Here is an 18,157-nt window from a genome sequence, read left to right as displayed (position 1 = left end):
ATCACCAACCCCGCTGGTCACCTAATGTCTATATCCTGTAATATCATAGAAAGACATCTAGCCCCTCTTAAACTCCTCTATGGATTCTGCCATCACCACATCCTCAGGCAGACAGTTCCACAGTCTCACTGCTCTTACAGTAAAGAACCCCCTTCTATGTTAGCGATGAAACCTGCTTTCCTCTAGACGTAGCGGATGCCCTCTTGTTACCGTCGCAGTCCTGGGTATAAACAGATCATGAGAGATCCTTGTATGTCCCCTCATGTATTTACACAGTTATTTGGTCGCCCCTTAGCCGTCCTTTTTTTGGGGTGAATAATCCCAGTTTTGGTGCCTCTCTGGGTATTCCAGTCCTCTCATTCCATTTATTAGTTGAGTCGCCCGTCTTTGTACCCCTCATGCAGGCACAATTTCCACATCAAATGTCCTGTAATGGTGGCAGTCCGCGCCGTACAAGCTGCGGCGTAGTTCCGCATGAACAGGATGCACAGACAGTAATGCGGCAGGTCTGACGGGCCGAGCGGACGGCGTCCCGTACCTGTAATGTTATCTGCTCGGCGTGCTAAACCTGCGGCCGACGCCGGTGCACCCGTCTTCCGTTAATGGGATTCGCCCACGGTTTTTCCCTTGCACGCTCACACCTCATCATTTGACACCTATTTAACGGTAAAACGCGCTTCGGATTCGCGCTCCATTCATTGGTAATGGGCATCCATCTTCCCGTCTTGGCTTCGTGTTTTTCTCCGACACGTTTTTAAAATCTGCGTTACAAATAAGTGATTCGTCGCCTCCTTTCATAAATTTTTGTTATAGAAATCAATGGAACTTCAAAATATGCGTGAAATGCAAACAATGCGCCTAAAAGCTCCGTGTGCGGCTTATTTGTTTCCGCCCGTCCTCCCTTACAATGTCAGCCAGCGGGCTGATTGACAAGGGGGTGTTACGCTGCGGTCCGCGGATACGTAATGTTTTCACGGAGCTCCATGAATCCGACCTTCCTGCGTATTTTACGTGCGTGTTCATATTTACATGCGCAAAAACACGTGGGTCTCGCCGCCTTGCGTAAATCTGCGTGTCACGGTGACTTGAATGGACGATTGTCTTTCTGTAACTTGGACCTCCGTAGGACAGGTCACATGACCCCAGGATGTCCGGCGTGGTGGGAGGAGTTATAGCGGCCCGCACACTGACATGGGGGTCAGTAGATGGGAACACAAGAAGGTTGGTCTTGGAGATCTTGGCCAGGTTGTGGTTCTGCCGGTGAGCGGCCGCCACAACCAAGAACCTGGCGGCGCGGCGCTGACCTACATGCGAAGGTTATTAGTCGCTGATCCTCTTAAGTAGTTACTATTGCTACAATTGTGCAGCCGGATTAGGAGGCGGATGACCGTCTTACTTTGATTAACTGTGAGTGGTTAAGCCCCGCGGCTCGGGGAACGCGCCATTTTCTGCCCTTTCTAACGGCAGCGAATCTTCAGATGTTTTCTGAACGTGGAAATAAATATTTGCATCCTTTTTGAAGAGTGAAAGCGAGGAAGACGAAGGGGAAAGTTCTGCAGACTTGGCACAAACTTTGTGTTTGGTTTCCTTCCTGTTTTAGAATCTGCCTGTCAGTGAATGAAAACCTTCCTGTTTGCATCCAGTCAGCACAACGGCCGCGCCGCTCTCCTTCATTATGCTGTACTATCACTTAAGTGGGGGTCCGACCTCCAGGACCCCCACTGATGTCTGACACAATGGCGCTGGAACAGGCTGTCCACTGTTATCCCATCCGTGCGGAGGAACGGCGAGTTGTGCGTTCGGACACGTTAGTTGGAGCTCCAGCGTTGCACTCAGCTGACTGCGCAGCCTGAGCGATTCCTGACATCCTCCTCAGACCCCTTTCAGTGATGAGTTGTTTCTGTCCGCAGGATCCTGTCTTGCTGGATGTTTTCCTCAATCGCGCCATTCTCTGTATACTCTTTACACCGTTACATGATAAACGCCCGCGGTTGGCAGTGAGACCCCGGCTAGTGTAGCACCGATGACCGGCCTCGTTGGAAGGCGCTCTGATCGCTGGATCTTCCATGTAAATCCTCGGGCGCAGCCCCACGTCGCATTTGGCACTCTGCTCAATATTGCGCTCGCCAACATGCAATTTTGCATGTTTTGTATCACAACGGCCTTGCATCCCTTCAGGGAAATGGCGCTCCTCTGCCGCGGCGGTCAGCCGTGCCCGAGGGTCGCCTGTAGTATTGGAGACAATAGGCGGGCAGAGGCGTAACTTGAAGCTTCAGGGATCCAACGCAAAACCCATAACGGGGCCCCCGACTATAATGCTTTATTCATAGTACTGGGCTCCCTATATGGAGAGGCCTTATTGGGGCCCGTAATCCTCTGGGGCCCGATGCAACCACATCCCCTATAGTTATGTCCCTGTTAGTGGTGCAGTGCGAGGGCACACCCAGAGATTGGACGCACCGCTCACGGGTATGAGAATAGGGTTCACATACGTGCGGATTTGTACGACTCGCAATGCAAGAATCTCAGCATGTGACACCGCCCTAAGGCTGCACTTGCGCGGGGGATTTACGGACACGGGTGATGTTGCTCTGACCGACTCGCAGCCATTTCACATTTGCAAAGCTGCAGCTTGTATGCGATGAGAAAACCGCCTTGCATTCCCATCGCAGCTTCCCATATGGGTTGGCGCTCGCATGCACTTTGCGCGGCAAGTGGCTAGGAGGCCTTTTTTTTAAGGTCCATAGAGATTAATGGGCGTTCTTGTCCAAAAATAGGACCTAGTGCAATATTTTTTTTCTTTCGTAGAATCACAGCAAAAAAAAAGTCAAGAAGGAGGCGGATATAATCAGTCCTTAAGGAGCACCTAGAAGGTGTGAGGAGGCTTATAAGGCCGTGCGGGTCGATGCGGGTGTGGATGTCATGGTGGATGCAACGCTGCGCTGTAGAATAGCCTGCTCTGTTCCTGCATGATACAGGTGGGCATGGAGGCTCTAGTACCCTGTTGTACCACCTCTAGCTTGGATACAAGATGTGATACAGGCGGGCATGGAGGCTCTAGTGCCCTGTTGTACCACCTCTAGCTTGGATACAAGATGTGATACAGGCGGGCATGGAGGCTCTAGTAACCTGTTGTACCGCCTCTAGCTTGGATACAAGATGTGATACGGGAGCACAGTGGCTCTAGTACCCTGTTGTACCACCCATCTTGGATACAAGATGGGATATGAGGGGGCATGTAGGCTTAAGTGTGACAATGTTGTGGGGGGCTCCTGGGACCCCCTTGTGTGCACGGCCGAGCATTATCCATTAGCGGAACACGTGGCTGCAGGATGTCCTGAAGATATCGCTGAGCTGTCATTGTGCCTCGGACCACCATTAGGGGGACCGATTGTCGTATTCGGTGGCCCCCCAGACCATCACACCAGCAGGGGGCAGGATTGAGGCGTCACCCCGAGGTCTGCAGACCATCGCACCAGCAGTTGTAACATGTCATCTACATAATGCAGAGAAAATCTGTGCAGAATTGAAATCTGCGGCTTGTTAATTAGCTTTTCCCACCCCAAAATCTGACCGGGCGTTGCGCTGCAGGTCTGTTGTAGACGCTCCGCAGCAACTTCTGCCCCGCGTAGATCCTAAGCCATCATTGTTTTATCTCTGTGACCATCATTCTCATCAACCCGTGCTGCTCGCCCCACGCCACTCACACCGCACCCCGCGCCGCTCGCTCCATGCTGTTCGCCCCGCACCGCTCGCTCCATGCTGTTCGCCCCGCTCGCTCCGCCTCCCTTTTTCTTGACCTCTTCAAATATGATTGTGTGGAAGTGAAATCTCTCTTCTGCAAGTTGAGCAGATTTGTCGTGTTTACTCGTCGCTCTGGGATTAGTAACCCCCACGGCCGCCAGCGAGTCGCACACATTATTCCTGTAGCTTGTGGTCAGACGGCCTCCGCCGCAAGTGCTTTCAGTTGGAACCACGGAGGGCAGAACTGTTGCTAGATTGCTTGTTTGTTAATGGCTGTGAGATTGTCGGCTGTGAGGGATACTTTGTTACCATTGGGGCTCATTCACACAAACGTACATTACGGGGGAATGAGGTCAATGAAAGTATTTTGTCCCACGAGCTTCTATTATTGCATATGATACGCAAGTTCTGTGTTACCCTGTGCCAACCGTACCGCACTTCAGATGACTCTTCAGAACAGGCGGAGGGCCCTGCGCAGGAGGGGCGAGGGCGGAGGGCCCTGCGCAGGAGGGGCGAGGGCGGAGGGCCCTGCGCAGGAGGGGCGAGGGCGGAGGGCCCTGCGCAGGAGGGGCGAGGGCGGAGGGCCCTGCGCAGGAGGGGCGAGGGCGGAGGGCCCTGCGCAGGAGGGGCGAGGGCGGAGGGCCCTGCGCAGGAGGTTTTCTTCTGCAGACTGGGAGGCAAATCCACATTTGAGTTTTTCCACTTGTGCTCGCTCATCTGCACTTACACATCAAAACTGAAATGGCTGAGAATTAATAATTGTGCAGGTGTAGAAGGGAGGAGCGGCCTGAGGAGGGTGATGCCCAGTGTAGCCGGTGCCCGCTGACACAAGGGTTCCTCAGGTAGATATTGCGGGTCTTCGGGCTCCCCTACAAGTTGTCGGGCTGCACTAGATGTACTGATGATACTGACTCGCAGTTAAAAATCCGTTCCACCTTTTTGTGTGTTAAACTTTTAAACCGCACCTTGAAGTCGGGATTTTCTGCAGATTAGCGGGGGATCATTGGAGCGCGGCTGGCGTAACGCTGGCCGTCGTGTCACTGTGAGCGTTCTTGTCATCCGCCAGAAGAGATCCCATAACACTCCCTGTTACACTAATTAGTGATTGTCACCTAGAAGATGTAATCTAATTATTGCGTTGCGCGGTGTTCGCGCTGCGAGGATGTCGGCGCATCAGATAGCGTGAAATGTGAGGCCAGATGGGAGACAACGAACACAATACCGTGAAATAGAAGACAGCGCGGAGATGAGAGACGAGCGGCCGTGCGCTCCGGCAGGGTGGATCCGACTCCCGGGAGTCAGGGAAGTTTGAGTTCTTAGTTCCGTGTTTGCGCGTGTTCTGCGTTCCTAGGATGCACGTAATGCGGATCCTGAGTGCAGCTGTGTGTCCTCGTGCGACGCGCCTCTAGCGGAGCGCCGCGCTGTCCAACTCCAAGTGATCTTACTTTAGAACGGCTGCAACAAGCTTTCTGGTCTACTCTGTGGGGCGGAAGAAGAATCTCAGGGATTGGAAGAGTCTTCTGCGTAGCTTTGCTGGCGGAGGGCGCGGTCGGGCCATCGCAGCGATAATCGTCCTTGTGCTTATAGTTCCTGACTGCGCGGAGGAGGTGGAGCCGCCAGGCATTATTCGCAGTAAGCAGGCGTTCGCTCATTAGTGATGCGGCGTCCGGTCTTCTTTGTGCACAACCTTCACCGCTAGATGGGTCATGCATTTGCGCTGCATGATGGTTCTACGTTAAAGCACCTTAAGGCGGTACCGAACGGTACTCTTTCTTCGCTCTGTGGAGCGCGTGCGGAGCTGGGCGACCCGGACGCCGTACATCTACGGGGGAATCCCTATTTGCTTGCAGCACTTGATAAAACGAAACCTCAGCTATGAAGTTGGAGACTGTAAACGTATACAAAGCAATAGTATGGCGGTGCGCATTGGGAAAAAAGGCGGAGCCTGTGGCTTTATATCCCAGCAGTCTCTGGGATAACTTCCTCAGGCCACTCCCACATGTCGCAAAACGCTGCTTCCAAAACCGCAATTTCGTGTGGCGTTTCAATCGCCTTTTACAACATTAACGCACCCCATCATTGCGATGGGCGATGAGGTGTTTAACAAGTGCTGAAATGCACAGAGCCGATAGCGGCGTTAGACACCTCCCCTCCGAGGGCTCGTCTGCAAAGCCCCATGGCAATCACTGGGAGCGCTCTGTGTGAGAGCGGCCTGAGGGTCTGTCCGACCTTCTAGTAGGCCACAGACCGTGACTGAGGATATGAGACCCCCATCTGCAGACGGCTATTTCGGGGTTCCCCTAACAGTACACAGTAGGATTCTGGTTGCCCACCAATGTGAGTCCTGGTGGGTACTGCTTCACCTTGTGGAGAACGTCAAGTAGGCCATGCAGTGCTCCCTGGGAAATCTGGTATGCAAATTGAAGATGGTAGAAGGAGAAACAGCGCCCCTCCCGTCCCACGTCACCGGCGCCTCACCCCGCCAACCTGATGAGGGACAAGCATCCCAAAACGGCCATCTGTGGCTGGGGGTCTTTCCTTCTGGGGAGGCTCCGGCACATAGGGTAGCTGCCTTGCAGTAGGGGGCGCTGTAAAGGCCATTCGGATGTCTGTAATACAAGTTTGTGGGAGATGTCCATGGGGTCAGTATATGGTCTCGGGTGAAGACCCTTTTAGCTCTTATTCATGGATGCCCCCAGTTTTGATGTGGGCATGAGCCAGTCTTGATTAAAGGGGTAGTTTGGCAGGGTTCACTAATTGGGATCCCTGGCGATCAGCTGATATTGGCTGCCCGCTCTCAGTGCAGATGGAGCTGGAAGCTGGTAGCTCCTTCCGCATTACAGGAGTCCAGTTTGGGATTTGCAGGCCCGGCTCCTATTGAATTTAGTGCCTGCAGTACCAAGCCTGGCTGCTGTGGGGCAGTGGCTAGCACTCCTCCCTCAGGGAAGCGGCTGGCGCTCCTCCGGCGCTCCTCCGGCGCTCCTCTTGTGGGCCGACGGCCGGGTGTAATTTATCTATTAAAAATAAAATCTAAGGTTTTTTTTTTTCTGTAAGCTTCCGTAGGCTGAGCGTTCTGAGCAGCGGTAGAAGGAACCTGCGGAGTGGTGATGGCGTCGGCGGACCCTGCGTGCCCCCCACTCCCTGCGTGGCTCCCCCATCCCCCGCTCAAGGTCTTCAAAATATGTAATTGTGACTTTTCTCGATCTGTCCGGCGCCGTCCTTCCTGCAATACCACATTTGTGTATAAATAGATATTTTTATACTACTTTTGCACAATAAAAGCGCTGATAACGGACGCCATGACTGTGGATCATCGCTCTGCGCAGTGCGCTCTGTGGGGGTCGTTCGTCAGATGTCTGCATGAAGAATTACAACCTGTTGGACGAGCCCATAACTGTAACGTGTAGTTCAGAGCACTTGGTCTTTCCTACATTTTGGCCTCTGTGTTCTTCATGTATCCGTTTTGCTTTTGATGCTTCCTTCGTGAATAGCAGTTGAATGGAGACACAAGGCGGGACGCCCTCTTGGTCTTAAACACCTAAAAAAAGAAAAAAGTATTTTTTAGGTAATAGAGTGCACATCTATACACTCTAATGTGCGGCAGTACTGAAGAGCGGCCCTACTTACCGATACAGAATGCCATACATGGAGGTAGAAGCATTCTGTCCTCTGTAAGTTGCTAGGAATGGCTGTCTGTACTTGCCCCTGCAGCTTTGTGTCCGTAAGTGTGGCCGCTCTTCAGTGATTTTTGTATGGATTTGATCCTTCTTTCTCAGTGAATTGTTAATACACTAAAAAGGCTTTAAAAATGTATAAATGTTTGCTGTCTCATACAAGTTTAACGTATTCACTGACTGTTAGAACTGTGATGTGAGGAGCCCCCAATATGAGCTGCAATATGATGCAAATCAATGACGCCAGTAATTAAACTAAACCCACCTCGTGGGGCGTATCTGAGACGCGAGGGGGCCCTCGGGAAGTGCATCCAAGACGCGAGGGGGAGGGGACCCTTGGGGCGCGTATCTGAGACGCGAGGGGGAAGGGGCCCTCGGGGGGCGCGTATCCGAGACGCGAGGGGGAAGGGGCCCTCGGGGGGCGCGTATCCGAGACGCGAGGGGGAAGGGGCCCTCGGGGGGCGCGTATCCGAGACGCGAGGGGGAAGGGGCCCTCGGGGGGCGCGTATCCGAGACGCGAGGGGGAAGGGGCCCTCGGGGGGCGCGTATCCGAGACGCGAGGGGGAAGGGGCCCTCGGGGGGCGCGTATCCGAGACGCGAGGGGGAAGGGGCCCTCGGGGGGCGCGTATCCGAGACGCGAGGGGGAAGGGGCCCTCGGGGGGCGCGTATCCGAGACGCGAGGGGGAAGGGGCCCTCGGGGGGCGCGTATCCGAGACGCGAGGGGGAAGGGGCCCTCGGGGGGCGCGTATCCGAGACGCGAGGGGGGCCCTCGGGGGGGCGCGTATCCGAGACGCGAGGGGGGCCCTCGGGGGGGCGCGTATCCGAGACGCGAGGGGGGCCCTCGGGGGGGCGCGTATCCGAGACGCGAGGGGGGGCCCTCGGGGGGGGCGCGTATCCGAGACGCGAGGGGGGCCCTCGGGGGGGGCGCGTATCCGAGACGCGAGGGGGGGCCCTCGGGGGGGGGCGCGTATCCGAGACGCGAGGGGGGCCCTCGGGGGGGGGGCGCGTATCCGAGACGCGAGGGGGGCCCTCGGGGGGGGGCGCGTATCCGAGACGCGAGGGGGGCCCTCGGGGGGGGGCGCGTATCCGAGACGCGAGGGGGGCCCTCGGGGGGGGGCGCGTATCCGAGACGCGAGGGGGGCCCTCGGGGGGGGCGCGTATCCGAGACGCGAGGGGGGCCCTCGGGGGGGGGCGCGTATCCGAGACGCGAGGGGGGCCCTCGGGGGGGGCGCGTATCCGAGACGCGAGGGGGGCCCTCGGGGGGGGGCGCGTATCCGAGACGCGAGGGGGGCCCTCGGGGGGGGGCGCGTATCCGAGACGCGAGGGGGGCCCTCGGGGGGGGCGCGTATCCGAGACGCGAGGGGGGCCCTCGGGGGGGGCGCGTATCCGAGACGCGAGGGGGGCCCTCGGGGGGGGCGCGTATCCGAGACGCGAGGGGGGCCCTCGGGGGGGGCGCGTATCCGAGACGCGAGGGGGGCCCTCGGGGGGGGCGCGTATCCGAGACGCGAGGGGGGCCCTCGGGGGGGCGCGTATCCGAGACGCAGGGAGGAAGGGGCGCATCAGACGCGGGGGCACATCTGACACCGGGCTCCTTAGGGGCATATCAGACGTGGGGGGCCATCACCACTAAAGCTAAACCGTTGGATGGTTCGCCTGTCACCGCCTCACAATACGGCACCCCTTTGGTTCTGCATCGATGCAGAGGCGATCCGCAGGTCACTGACAAGTTTCTTTTCTTAGAGGATCAAGAAATGAACTTTGCAGAGATGTCACTTTGTCAGGGAGATGGTCAGCGGTGCCTCGTTGTCTCCTGGTCACAAGCAGGCAGCCTTCATACAGCACCATAATCTCAGCTTCCTGTAGGGATTTTGCAGACAGACCTCAGCTTTTGAGTGGAGCTAGCCCTTTACTGCAAGGCATCTATCTCTATTATAGGCGTTCTTTCCCTTTAACTCTGCAGTCAAGCAAAATGGCAGCTGTGCTGTAAATTCAAAGGGGTTGTCCGGTTTTAATCTAATGATGGCTAATAGGCTTCTTCCACCTGGGACCCTTGGTGATCAGCTGACTGCCAGACCAGTGCACTGAGCGGACTTGTGCAGGAAGCGGACAGCTCCAGTTCTACTGCAGTGGTCAGGCTTGGTATTACAGGCCATTTACTTCCATGTGAACTTTGCCTGCAATATTAAGCCTGTCCACTGCAGTGGAAGTGGAGCTGTCTGCTTCCTGCAGAGGTCAGCTCAGTATACTGGCTCACTGGCCCAGCAAACAGCCGATCGGTGGGGGTCCGGGAAGACCCCTACTGATCTACTACTGAGGACAGGCCATCAATAGTTTACAATCGGAGAGTCTCTTTTAATTGAATGGGGACTTGTTAATTTTGGGTGTTGGTGACGGTGTCTCTCTGTTGATTGGTAACTCTCTCTCTCTGGTGTCTCTTCTCTTCAGTTCTCTGTCTCTCCCGCCACTGCAAGACCCGACTCTCCTGTGTATGCCAATCTGCAAGAGCTGAAGATCTCTCAGTCTAATCTTCCCCCTCAGCCGAACGCCCCCCCAGTCCAAACCAGCGGGGAGTGGGAGACGCACAAAGATAACACTGGACGCTTCTATTACTATAATAAGGCCACGCAGGAACGGACGTGGAAGCCGCCGCGCTGCACTAAAGAGACCAGTAGGGGGGAGTCCGAGGTAGGTGGTGAAGCGGGGCTGGCAGTGGGGTTCACACTACAGGGGGTTATCGCCCAGTTCACGGCGGACCTCACCCACGGGCTTTTATGAAAAATATTGTCCTTTCAGGTTTAAACATTTCTTTCCAGTACTTCAAACATCTGCAGAGACTCAGTATGATGGTGGCTCCCCTGGCTGCAGTGGTCACGCAGGGGGCCAGACTCAGTCTGATAGTGGCTCCCTCAGCTGCGGCGGTCTTGCAGGGGGCCAGACTCAGTATGATAGTGGCTCCCTCAGCTGCGGCGGTCTTGCAGGGGGCCAGACTCAGTATGATAGTGGCTCCCTCAGCTGCGGCGGTCTTGCAGGGGGCCAGACTCAGTATGATGGTGGCTCCCTCAGCTGCTGCGGTCTTGCAGGGGGCCAGACTCAGTATGATGGTGGCTCCCTCAGCTGCGGAGGTCACGCAGGGGGCCAGACTCAGTATGATGGTGGCTCCCTCAGCTGCGGAGGTCACGCAGGGGGCCAGACTCAGTATGATGGTGGCTCCCTCGGCTACAGCGATCACGCAGGGGGTCAGACTCTGCATGATGGTGGCTCCCTCAGCTGCGGCGGTCACGCAGGAGTGTAGACTCAGCATGATGGCAGCTCCCTCAGCTGCGGCCGTCACATTTTATGGCTCTGGAGTCTGCTGTGACCCGGCGTATCTCGCAAACGCTGTCGTACCGGGATTTTTTTTCTTTATATTTCCCCTGCTGCCGCTTAGCGATTACATGTATACATGCCGCCAATACGCAGTGTAATTGTGTACGGACGCATGTATATATGTGCCCATAGAGAACAGTGGGTGTATCTCACGTATTTACGTTGCAGGATAGAACTTGCTGCCTTCTTTCTTTGCGCTCACATATTTTGACATGCTAGTGTGATTGGAACTGTGAAAGGCAATCTGTTTGCCTGCAAGATACCGCATATCACACAGGTGCCCAGGGCCCGCGTAATACGAGGAAATCATACACGTGCGAGAGCCCGGCTAGGAGCGAGAGAATTGCTTGAAGCGATATCTGCTCTGAGATTGATAAATGTCCAGCAAACAACATGGGGAGCGGCTCCTCTTGTCACCAATCGGCACCTGCAACATGAACACAACGTCCAGTGGGGTCCCACGGCAGCCGAGGTCTGACAGGGCCTCTGTATCTGCAATGTAACTCGGCATATCAGACCCCGCCTCCCACAGAGCCACATAGGCCCCGCCTCCCACAGAGCCACATAGGCTGCTGTCATTGGCTTGGTAGAATGCAGTACACAAGTAATGCAGTGTACTATTCTAGTGATCGAGGGATCACATCTTCAAGTCCCCTTCAGAGGCTGACCTATAGTGTCAAAGTACAACAGTGTTTACACTTAGCGGAAATGCCACGGATTCTCCAGAGCGCCCAGCGCCCCTGCTCTTATAGAGACTGCGGAGGTGGGGGGGTGCGGTATCTTCTGAAATCAGCTGCCGATACGGATGTTTTACTTCGTTTGGATGTGGAAATGCTGCAACCTTTCCGCTAAGTGTAAACGTACCGGTAAAGAAAATGAATCCAGATTAAAAAGACACATTTTTAATTAGACAAAATTCCCTAGAATTGTATTTTTAAAAAGCAGCACAATCCATATTACCTCAAAAAAATGTAAGCTGCCACAATAGCAAGTTTTGGTTATCCCCAATGCCTGCATTAAAAAAAAATTGGAAATCCTTCATAAGCAAAACGTCTTCACAATAGTGAATAGAACTCATATCGGAGAGACCTTCAATTTCATAAAAAAAAAAAAAAAACTCATTTAGAAATTGATGGCAGCCACACATCTCACAAAAGTTGGTCCGAGGGTAACAAAAGGGGTGGAAAAGTAAATGGTAATAATGAAAAACAGCTGGAGGGTCAATTCTCTACTAAGTCACATGACTGTGTATAAAAAGAGCATGTAAGAGAGGCCGAGTCTCTCAGAAGCAGAGATGGTCGGAGGTCACCAATCTGTGAAAAACTGTATTAAAATTGTGGGACAATTTCAGAAAAATGCCAGTAGACATGGAATTGGAAAGACTGAATATTCTCCATCTCCAGTACATCATTTCATCTGGAAAAATTCTTGTGCACAAGGGACAAGGCCGACTGTCAGTAATGGATGCTGAAGATCTACGGGCCCTGCATTAATAACAGGCATGATTCTGTAACGCCAATCACTGCAGGGCTCAGGAATACTTCCAGAAATCATTGTCTGTGAACAGTTCGCCGTACAATCCGCAAATGTAAGTTATAGCTGTACCATACAAAGTAGAAGCCATACAACACAATTCAGAAACGCCGGCGTCTTCTCTGGGCCAAAACCCATTTACAACAGGCGGAGGCAAAATGGAAAACTGTTCTGTGGGCAGGGAAATCAAAATTTTAAATTTTTCTTGGAAACCACTGAGCCGTGTCTTGCGGACTCAAGAGGAGAGACCATCCAGCTTGGATGGCGAATCTCTCCAGATTCTCTGAATCTTTAGATGGTGGGACATTCAAACTCTTTGCAATTTAACAATGAGGAATGTTTTTCTGACATTGTCCCACAATTTTTATACAGTTTTTCCCAGATTGGCGACTTCTCACCCTCTCTGCTTCTGAGAGACTCGGCCTCTCTAACATGCTCTTTTTATAGACAGTCATGTGACTTAGTACTAATGAAAAACAGCTGGAGGGTCAGTTCTCAACTCCCTTACTTTCCCATCCTTTTGTTACTTCTGGCCCAACCTTTGTAAAATGTAATGTAAAACGATCTCTCTCTTCACCCCCCCCCCCCCTCCCCGATGTGTTCTGCTGTGGGTAACATATGGGTAGATGAGATTTCCCAAACCTTGCACTCCTGTTAATTATTAATTGTTAATTATTTCCTCCAGATCGCCCCTTTAATTTCTTAAAGTCTCTGACAAATCTTTTTAAGTAACGGGACAGGACTTGAATGAATTTAATGAAATTTGTATCTTTGCTTATTTCTTCTGGGTGATTTTTCGTACTTTCTCTGATCATCTTTTGTTCTAGAGCTTTACATTTTTCCAACTCTTTCTAGCAAATTTCAGCTGAAGAAAATTTTCACAACGCTTGTGACAACAATCAGTCAGATAGTCTGTACGGCTCTCCTCCTAAGGGGTGGTCGGAAGAACTGGATCAGCACGGCCATACCTTCTTTATCAATGACCAGACCAATGAGAAGGTACACCCGCCCTATACTCTTCTTGACTTTGTCTCCCGACCTTGAAGCTCCGCCTCCTCTTGTAGTTTGTGGTTCTTGCGTAACAGTGAGATGTATTGGTGTTATGGTCTCAAAATATCGCTACAAAATGCATGTATGTGACGCTCCTGGTCTTGAACGGGTTCTTCCACATTAGATGTTTTGTAGCCTGACAGAACCCATTGGAGACCAGGAGCGTCACATACGGGCGTTTTGTAGTGATGATTTTGTAGCCTGTGTGAAAGAGCGCCCAAAGCATATCTGAGTTTTCAACACGTTTTCTACAATACATCTTCACCCCCTTCCCCTCATTTTCTGTGGTTTCATGTCTTGGACTTCTGATTTTCAGGTGGTCTTCCCCATGTTTATGCTGTTTTGCTATTTGCAATCAACAACCAGGGAATGGGCATGTAGCAAGCGTAGAATTCTGCCAGTAGTTCCCTGTCTTGCATTTTCTTGCCCTGATTTCCCATGCTGCGTTGCTCTGTCTGTGGTCTAATCAGCCCTCCCCTCTGCTTTCCCAGGATAATCAGTCATTTATAGACATTTTGGTAAAATGATTAGTAAACCCACAATGTGTGTAATGTGTGCACAGAGGCAGAGACACGAGATCCTTAACACAGTGTCTGCAGATCTGTCAGTCTGCAGCCTCTTGGTGCGCGAGAACTGTCTGTAAAGACAGCCCCTCCCCATGTTGCTATGGAAATGTCCCTGTGCCCTTGTTACTAAGGAAGTTCTTTATCTGACAGAGTGGATTGCAGAGAAGCTGGAAGGGAGCCCCCTAGTGGCAGCTACTTCAGGCGTGATTTAGGGTTCTTTATTTGTATTACAGATTTGATGAGACAAACCCAATCTAGTAGATGAGCAAAAGTTGTCCGAAAAGTTACTGCCCCTTAAAGTCTAGGTAGCCAATGTATAACAAGTAATGTTCATATGATTGGGGGACCCCTTTAATATTTGGCCCACAATAAAATAAGCTAAGCAATGTTTTCCTTTAATTAGGTCAGGCTTGAGGGGGCGCCGCTGGTCTGGTTTTTGGGGTAAGCAAAAGAAGCCGGGGCCGCCTCATCGACGCTCCTACGCCTCCCCACTAGTTCTAGCCATGAGGCGGGCTGCACTGCTGCTAGCTGCTGACCAGCTTTATTGTACAAGTGTGTTTAATGCTGCGGTGTCGTTACAGTGGATAAAGCATGTGGATGATCAAGGCCGACCGTATTACTACAGCGCTGATGGATCGCGCTCTGAGTGGGAGCTGCCAAAGGTACGTTTTAAGTACTAATTATCTGCGCAGTAATGTGGCTTGTAGCATCCGTGTAGGAAACAAAGTAGATGAGAGAAGAAATCAAATTCAGATTAAAGGGGTTACCAGGGTTACCCCCCCCCCTCTCCCCGGCTTGCTCTGGCCCCCCTCTCCCCGGCTTGCTCTGGCCCCCCTCTCCCCGGCTTGCTCTGGCCCCCCCCCCTCTCCCCGGCTTGCTCTGGCCCCCCCCCCTCTCCCCGGCTTGCTCTGGCCCCCCCCCCTCTCCCCGGCTTGCTCTGGCCCCCCCCCCTCTCCCCGGCTTGCTCTGGCCCCCCCCCCTCTCCCCGGCTTGCTCTGGCCCCCCCCCCTCTCCCCGGCTTGCTCTGGCCCCCCCCCCTCTCCCCGGCTTGCTCTGGCCCCCCCCCCTCTCCCCGGCTTGCTCTGGCCCCCCCCCCTCTCCCCGGCTTGCTCTGGCCCCCCCCCCTCTCCCCGGCTTGCTCTGGCCCCCCCCCCTCTCCCCGGCTTGCTCTGGCCCCCCCCCCTCTCCCCGGCTTGCTCTGGCCCCCCCCCCCTCTCCCCGGCTTGCTCTGGCCCCCCCCCCTCTCCCCGGCTTGCTCTGGCCCCCCCCCCTCTCCCCGGCTTGCTCTGGCCCCCCCCCCTCTCCCCGGCTTGCTCTGGCCCCCCCCCCTCTCCCCGGCTTGCTCTGGCCCCCCCCCCTCTCCCCGGCTTGCTCTGGCCCCCCCCCCTCTCCCCGGCTTGCTCTGGCCCCCCCCCCTCTCCCCGGCTTGCTCTGGCCCCCCCCCCTCTCCCCGGCTTGCTCTGGCCCCCCCCCCTCTCCCCGGCTTGCTCTGGCCCCCCCCCCTCTCCCCGGCTTGCTCTGGCCCCCCCCCCTCTCCCCGGCTTGCTCTGGCCCCCCCCCCTCTCCCCGGCTTGCTCTGGCCCCCCCCCCTCTCCCCGGCTTGCTCTGGCCCCCCCCCCTCTCCCCGGCTTGCTCTGGCCCCCCCCCCTCTCCCCGGCTTGCTCTGGCCCCCCCCCCTCTCCCCGGCTTGCTCTGGCCCCCCCCCCCCTCTCCCCGGCTTGCTCTGGCCCCCCCCCCTCTCCCCGGCTTGCTCTGGCCCCCCCCCCTCTCCCCGGCTTGCTCTGGCCCCCCCCCCTCTCCCCGGCTTGCTCTGGCCCCCCCCCCTCTCCCCGGCTTGCTCTGGCCCCCCCCCCTCTCCCCGGCTTGCTCTGGCCCCCCCCCCTCTCCCCGGCTTGCTCTGGCCCCCCCCCCTCTCCCCGGCTTGCTCTGGCCCCCCCCCCTCTCCCCGGCTTGCTCTGGCCCCCCCCCCTCTCCCCGGCTTGCTCTGGCCCCCCCCCCTCTCCCCGGCTTGCTCTGGCCCCCCCCCCCCTCTCCCCGGCTTGCTCTGGCCCCCCCCCCCCTCTCCCCGGCTTGCTCTGGCCCCCCCCCCTCTCCCCGGCTTGCTCTGGCCCCCCCCCCCTCTCCCCGGCTTGCTCTGGCCCCCCCCCCCCTCTCCCCGGCTTGCTCTGGCCCCCCCCCCCCTCTCCCCGGCTTGCTCTGGCCCCCCCCCCCCCTCTCCCCGGCTTGCTCTGGCCCCCCCCCCCTCTCCCCGGCTTGCTCTGGCCCCCCCCCCCCTCTCCCCGGCTTGCTCTGGCCCCCCCCCCCCCCTCTCCCCGGCTTGCTCTGGCCCCCCCCCCCCCCCTCTCCCCGGCTTGCTCTGGCCCCCCCCCCCCCTCTCCCCGGCTTGCTCTGGCCCCCTCTCCCTCAGATTGGCTGAGCTGCTAAGTTGATCAATGTGCATCATGTGACCGCTAAAGTTGCTTCTGGGGTTGCAGCAGTGGGGAATTGGGGGGCACATAAGAGGTGAGCGCACCTTTTCTTGTTTTTTAACATTGGTAAATTTATTTATTTATTTATTTTTTTCATTTCACTGTTAGAAAACACCTTTAAAGAGTTTGTGGTTAGAAAAACATGTCTGCTTGTGTGGCATTGCATCGGAGCTCAATACCTCAAACAACCCTGTGGGCAAGGGGGGCGCTATGTTTAGAAGGAAGCAGCCATGTTTTTCTAACACTGGATAACCTCTTTAAAGTGACCCTTCAGTCCAAGTAGAAAATCTGTCCTCTGACAGGAGGTGATTGTAATATTACCTGCCCCTCTTCCTTTGTGCGGTTGTCCCATGGCTCCTCTTCCAAGATGGTGTCCCTGGTGCAGAGTGTGCGTTGGCAGTCTTGGGTTGCTCTAACGAGACAGTGCAGGCCAACCGGACCAGTGTGCACCGAGCCGTCTAGGAATGGCATTGGTCAGCCTAGAAGATGGAGGGTTGGGGGGGATACTCGTAGCTCCGAGGCTGAAGCGGATGACGCCACACCGTTCCCCGTCTCGGGTAGCATTAGTAATCAGATCTTTCTAGAAAGTAAACTTTGCCAGAGAACCTCTTTTTGGGCGAGTCTATCAGGCCCTTAAATCCCCATGAGCTAAATGTATGGACCCCTTGGAGCTGAACCGCTGAACCCGGCTATGGGTCTTGGGCTGTATTCGCACGGGCCGGTCTCATGTAGGTCGGGGACTTGCATCGCACCTGTTTACCTGCGACGTTGCGAGATTTACACATACAATATATTTTTTTCCGTTAAAATAGTAAAACCGCACGGCAAGTAAGTGTAAGGCGTCTTCATTGCCATGGCAGATAACGGGCAGTTCTTGAACAAGAACCAAAAATAGGAGATTTCTATGTGAATTTATCCATTGGAATGAATGGCTTCTCTTCAAGGCCTTCTGTTCCCGCAATTGGACAGAACTTGTGTGTGACAATCACCCGTATGAATAAGGTGGGGGGCACAGGTTGTGTCTGATACACGGACTGGCCGCACACTGATCTGTATGTATGTCCTATCCTTGTCTGTGCAGGTTGTCAGTAAACCTCCTCCTCCCAGAGGACCATGCATGGCCTTGGAAGTCTCCTCGCTCACCTCCTTGGTGCTCTCCCTAAGGAGAGATGTCACCCCTCCTCCTCCTAGACGACCATGCATGGCCTTATAAGTCTCTATTTGCTCACCTCCTTGGTGCTCTCCCTAAGAAGAGATGTCACCCCTCTCGCTTTCCTACTCCCAGAGGAGCCTGCATGGCCTTATAAGTCTCTACTCGCTCACTTTCTTGGTGCTCTCCCTAAGGTGAAATGTCACCCTCTCCTGCCTTCCTCCTCTCAGAGGACCATGCATGACCTTATAACCCTCCTCACTCACTACCTTGGTACTTTCTCTAAGGAGAGATGTCACCCCTCCTCCTCCCAGAGGACCATGCATGACCTTATAACCCTCCTCACTCACTACCTTGGTACTTTCTCTAAGGAGAGATGTCACCCCTCCTCCTCCCAGAGGACCATGCATGGCGTTATAACCCTCCTCACTCACTACCTTGGTGCTTTCTCTAAGGAGAGATGTCACCCCTCCTCCTCCCAGAGGACCATGCATGGCCTTATAAGATTCCTCGCTCACCCTCTTGGTGCTTTCATTAAGGAGAGATGTCACCCCTCTCTGCTTCCTCCTCCCAGAGGACTATGCATGGCCTTATAAGACTCCTCGT

General features: G+C 55.0%; 1 protein-coding gene across 8 annotated transcripts in view; it reads left to right on the top strand.

Annotated features, from left to right (window-relative positions):
* The window catches only part of ARHGAP12 (Rho GTPase activating protein 12), a 65,943-nt gene that overhangs the window by 18,220 nt on the left and 29,566 nt on the right, over positions 1–18,157 (top strand). For 3 of the 8 annotated variants that reach the window (XM_066584975.1, XM_066584972.1, XM_066584971.1), the window contains exons 3-5: positions 9,864–10,103; positions 13,173–13,316; positions 14,515–14,595. In XM_066584975.1, the coding sequence (XP_066441072.1) occupies positions 9,864–10,103; positions 13,173–13,316; positions 14,515–14,595 (465 nt within the window). The remainder of the gene's footprint in view (positions 1–9,863; positions 10,104–13,172; positions 13,317–14,514; positions 14,596–18,157) is intronic. The other 5 variants (XM_066584973.1, XM_066584979.1, XM_066584978.1 and 2 more) reach the window with 3 other exon arrangements.

Source organism: Eleutherodactylus coqui, chromosome 12 (genome assembly GCF_035609145.1).
Source record: "Eleutherodactylus coqui strain aEleCoq1 chromosome 12, aEleCoq1.hap1, whole genome shotgun sequence".
Lineage (NCBI taxonomy): Eukaryota > Metazoa > Chordata > Amphibia > Anura > Eleutherodactylidae > Eleutherodactylus > Eleutherodactylus coqui.
Note: the sequence above shows the minus strand (reverse complement) of the source record. Positions and strands in the feature narration are given on the sequence as shown.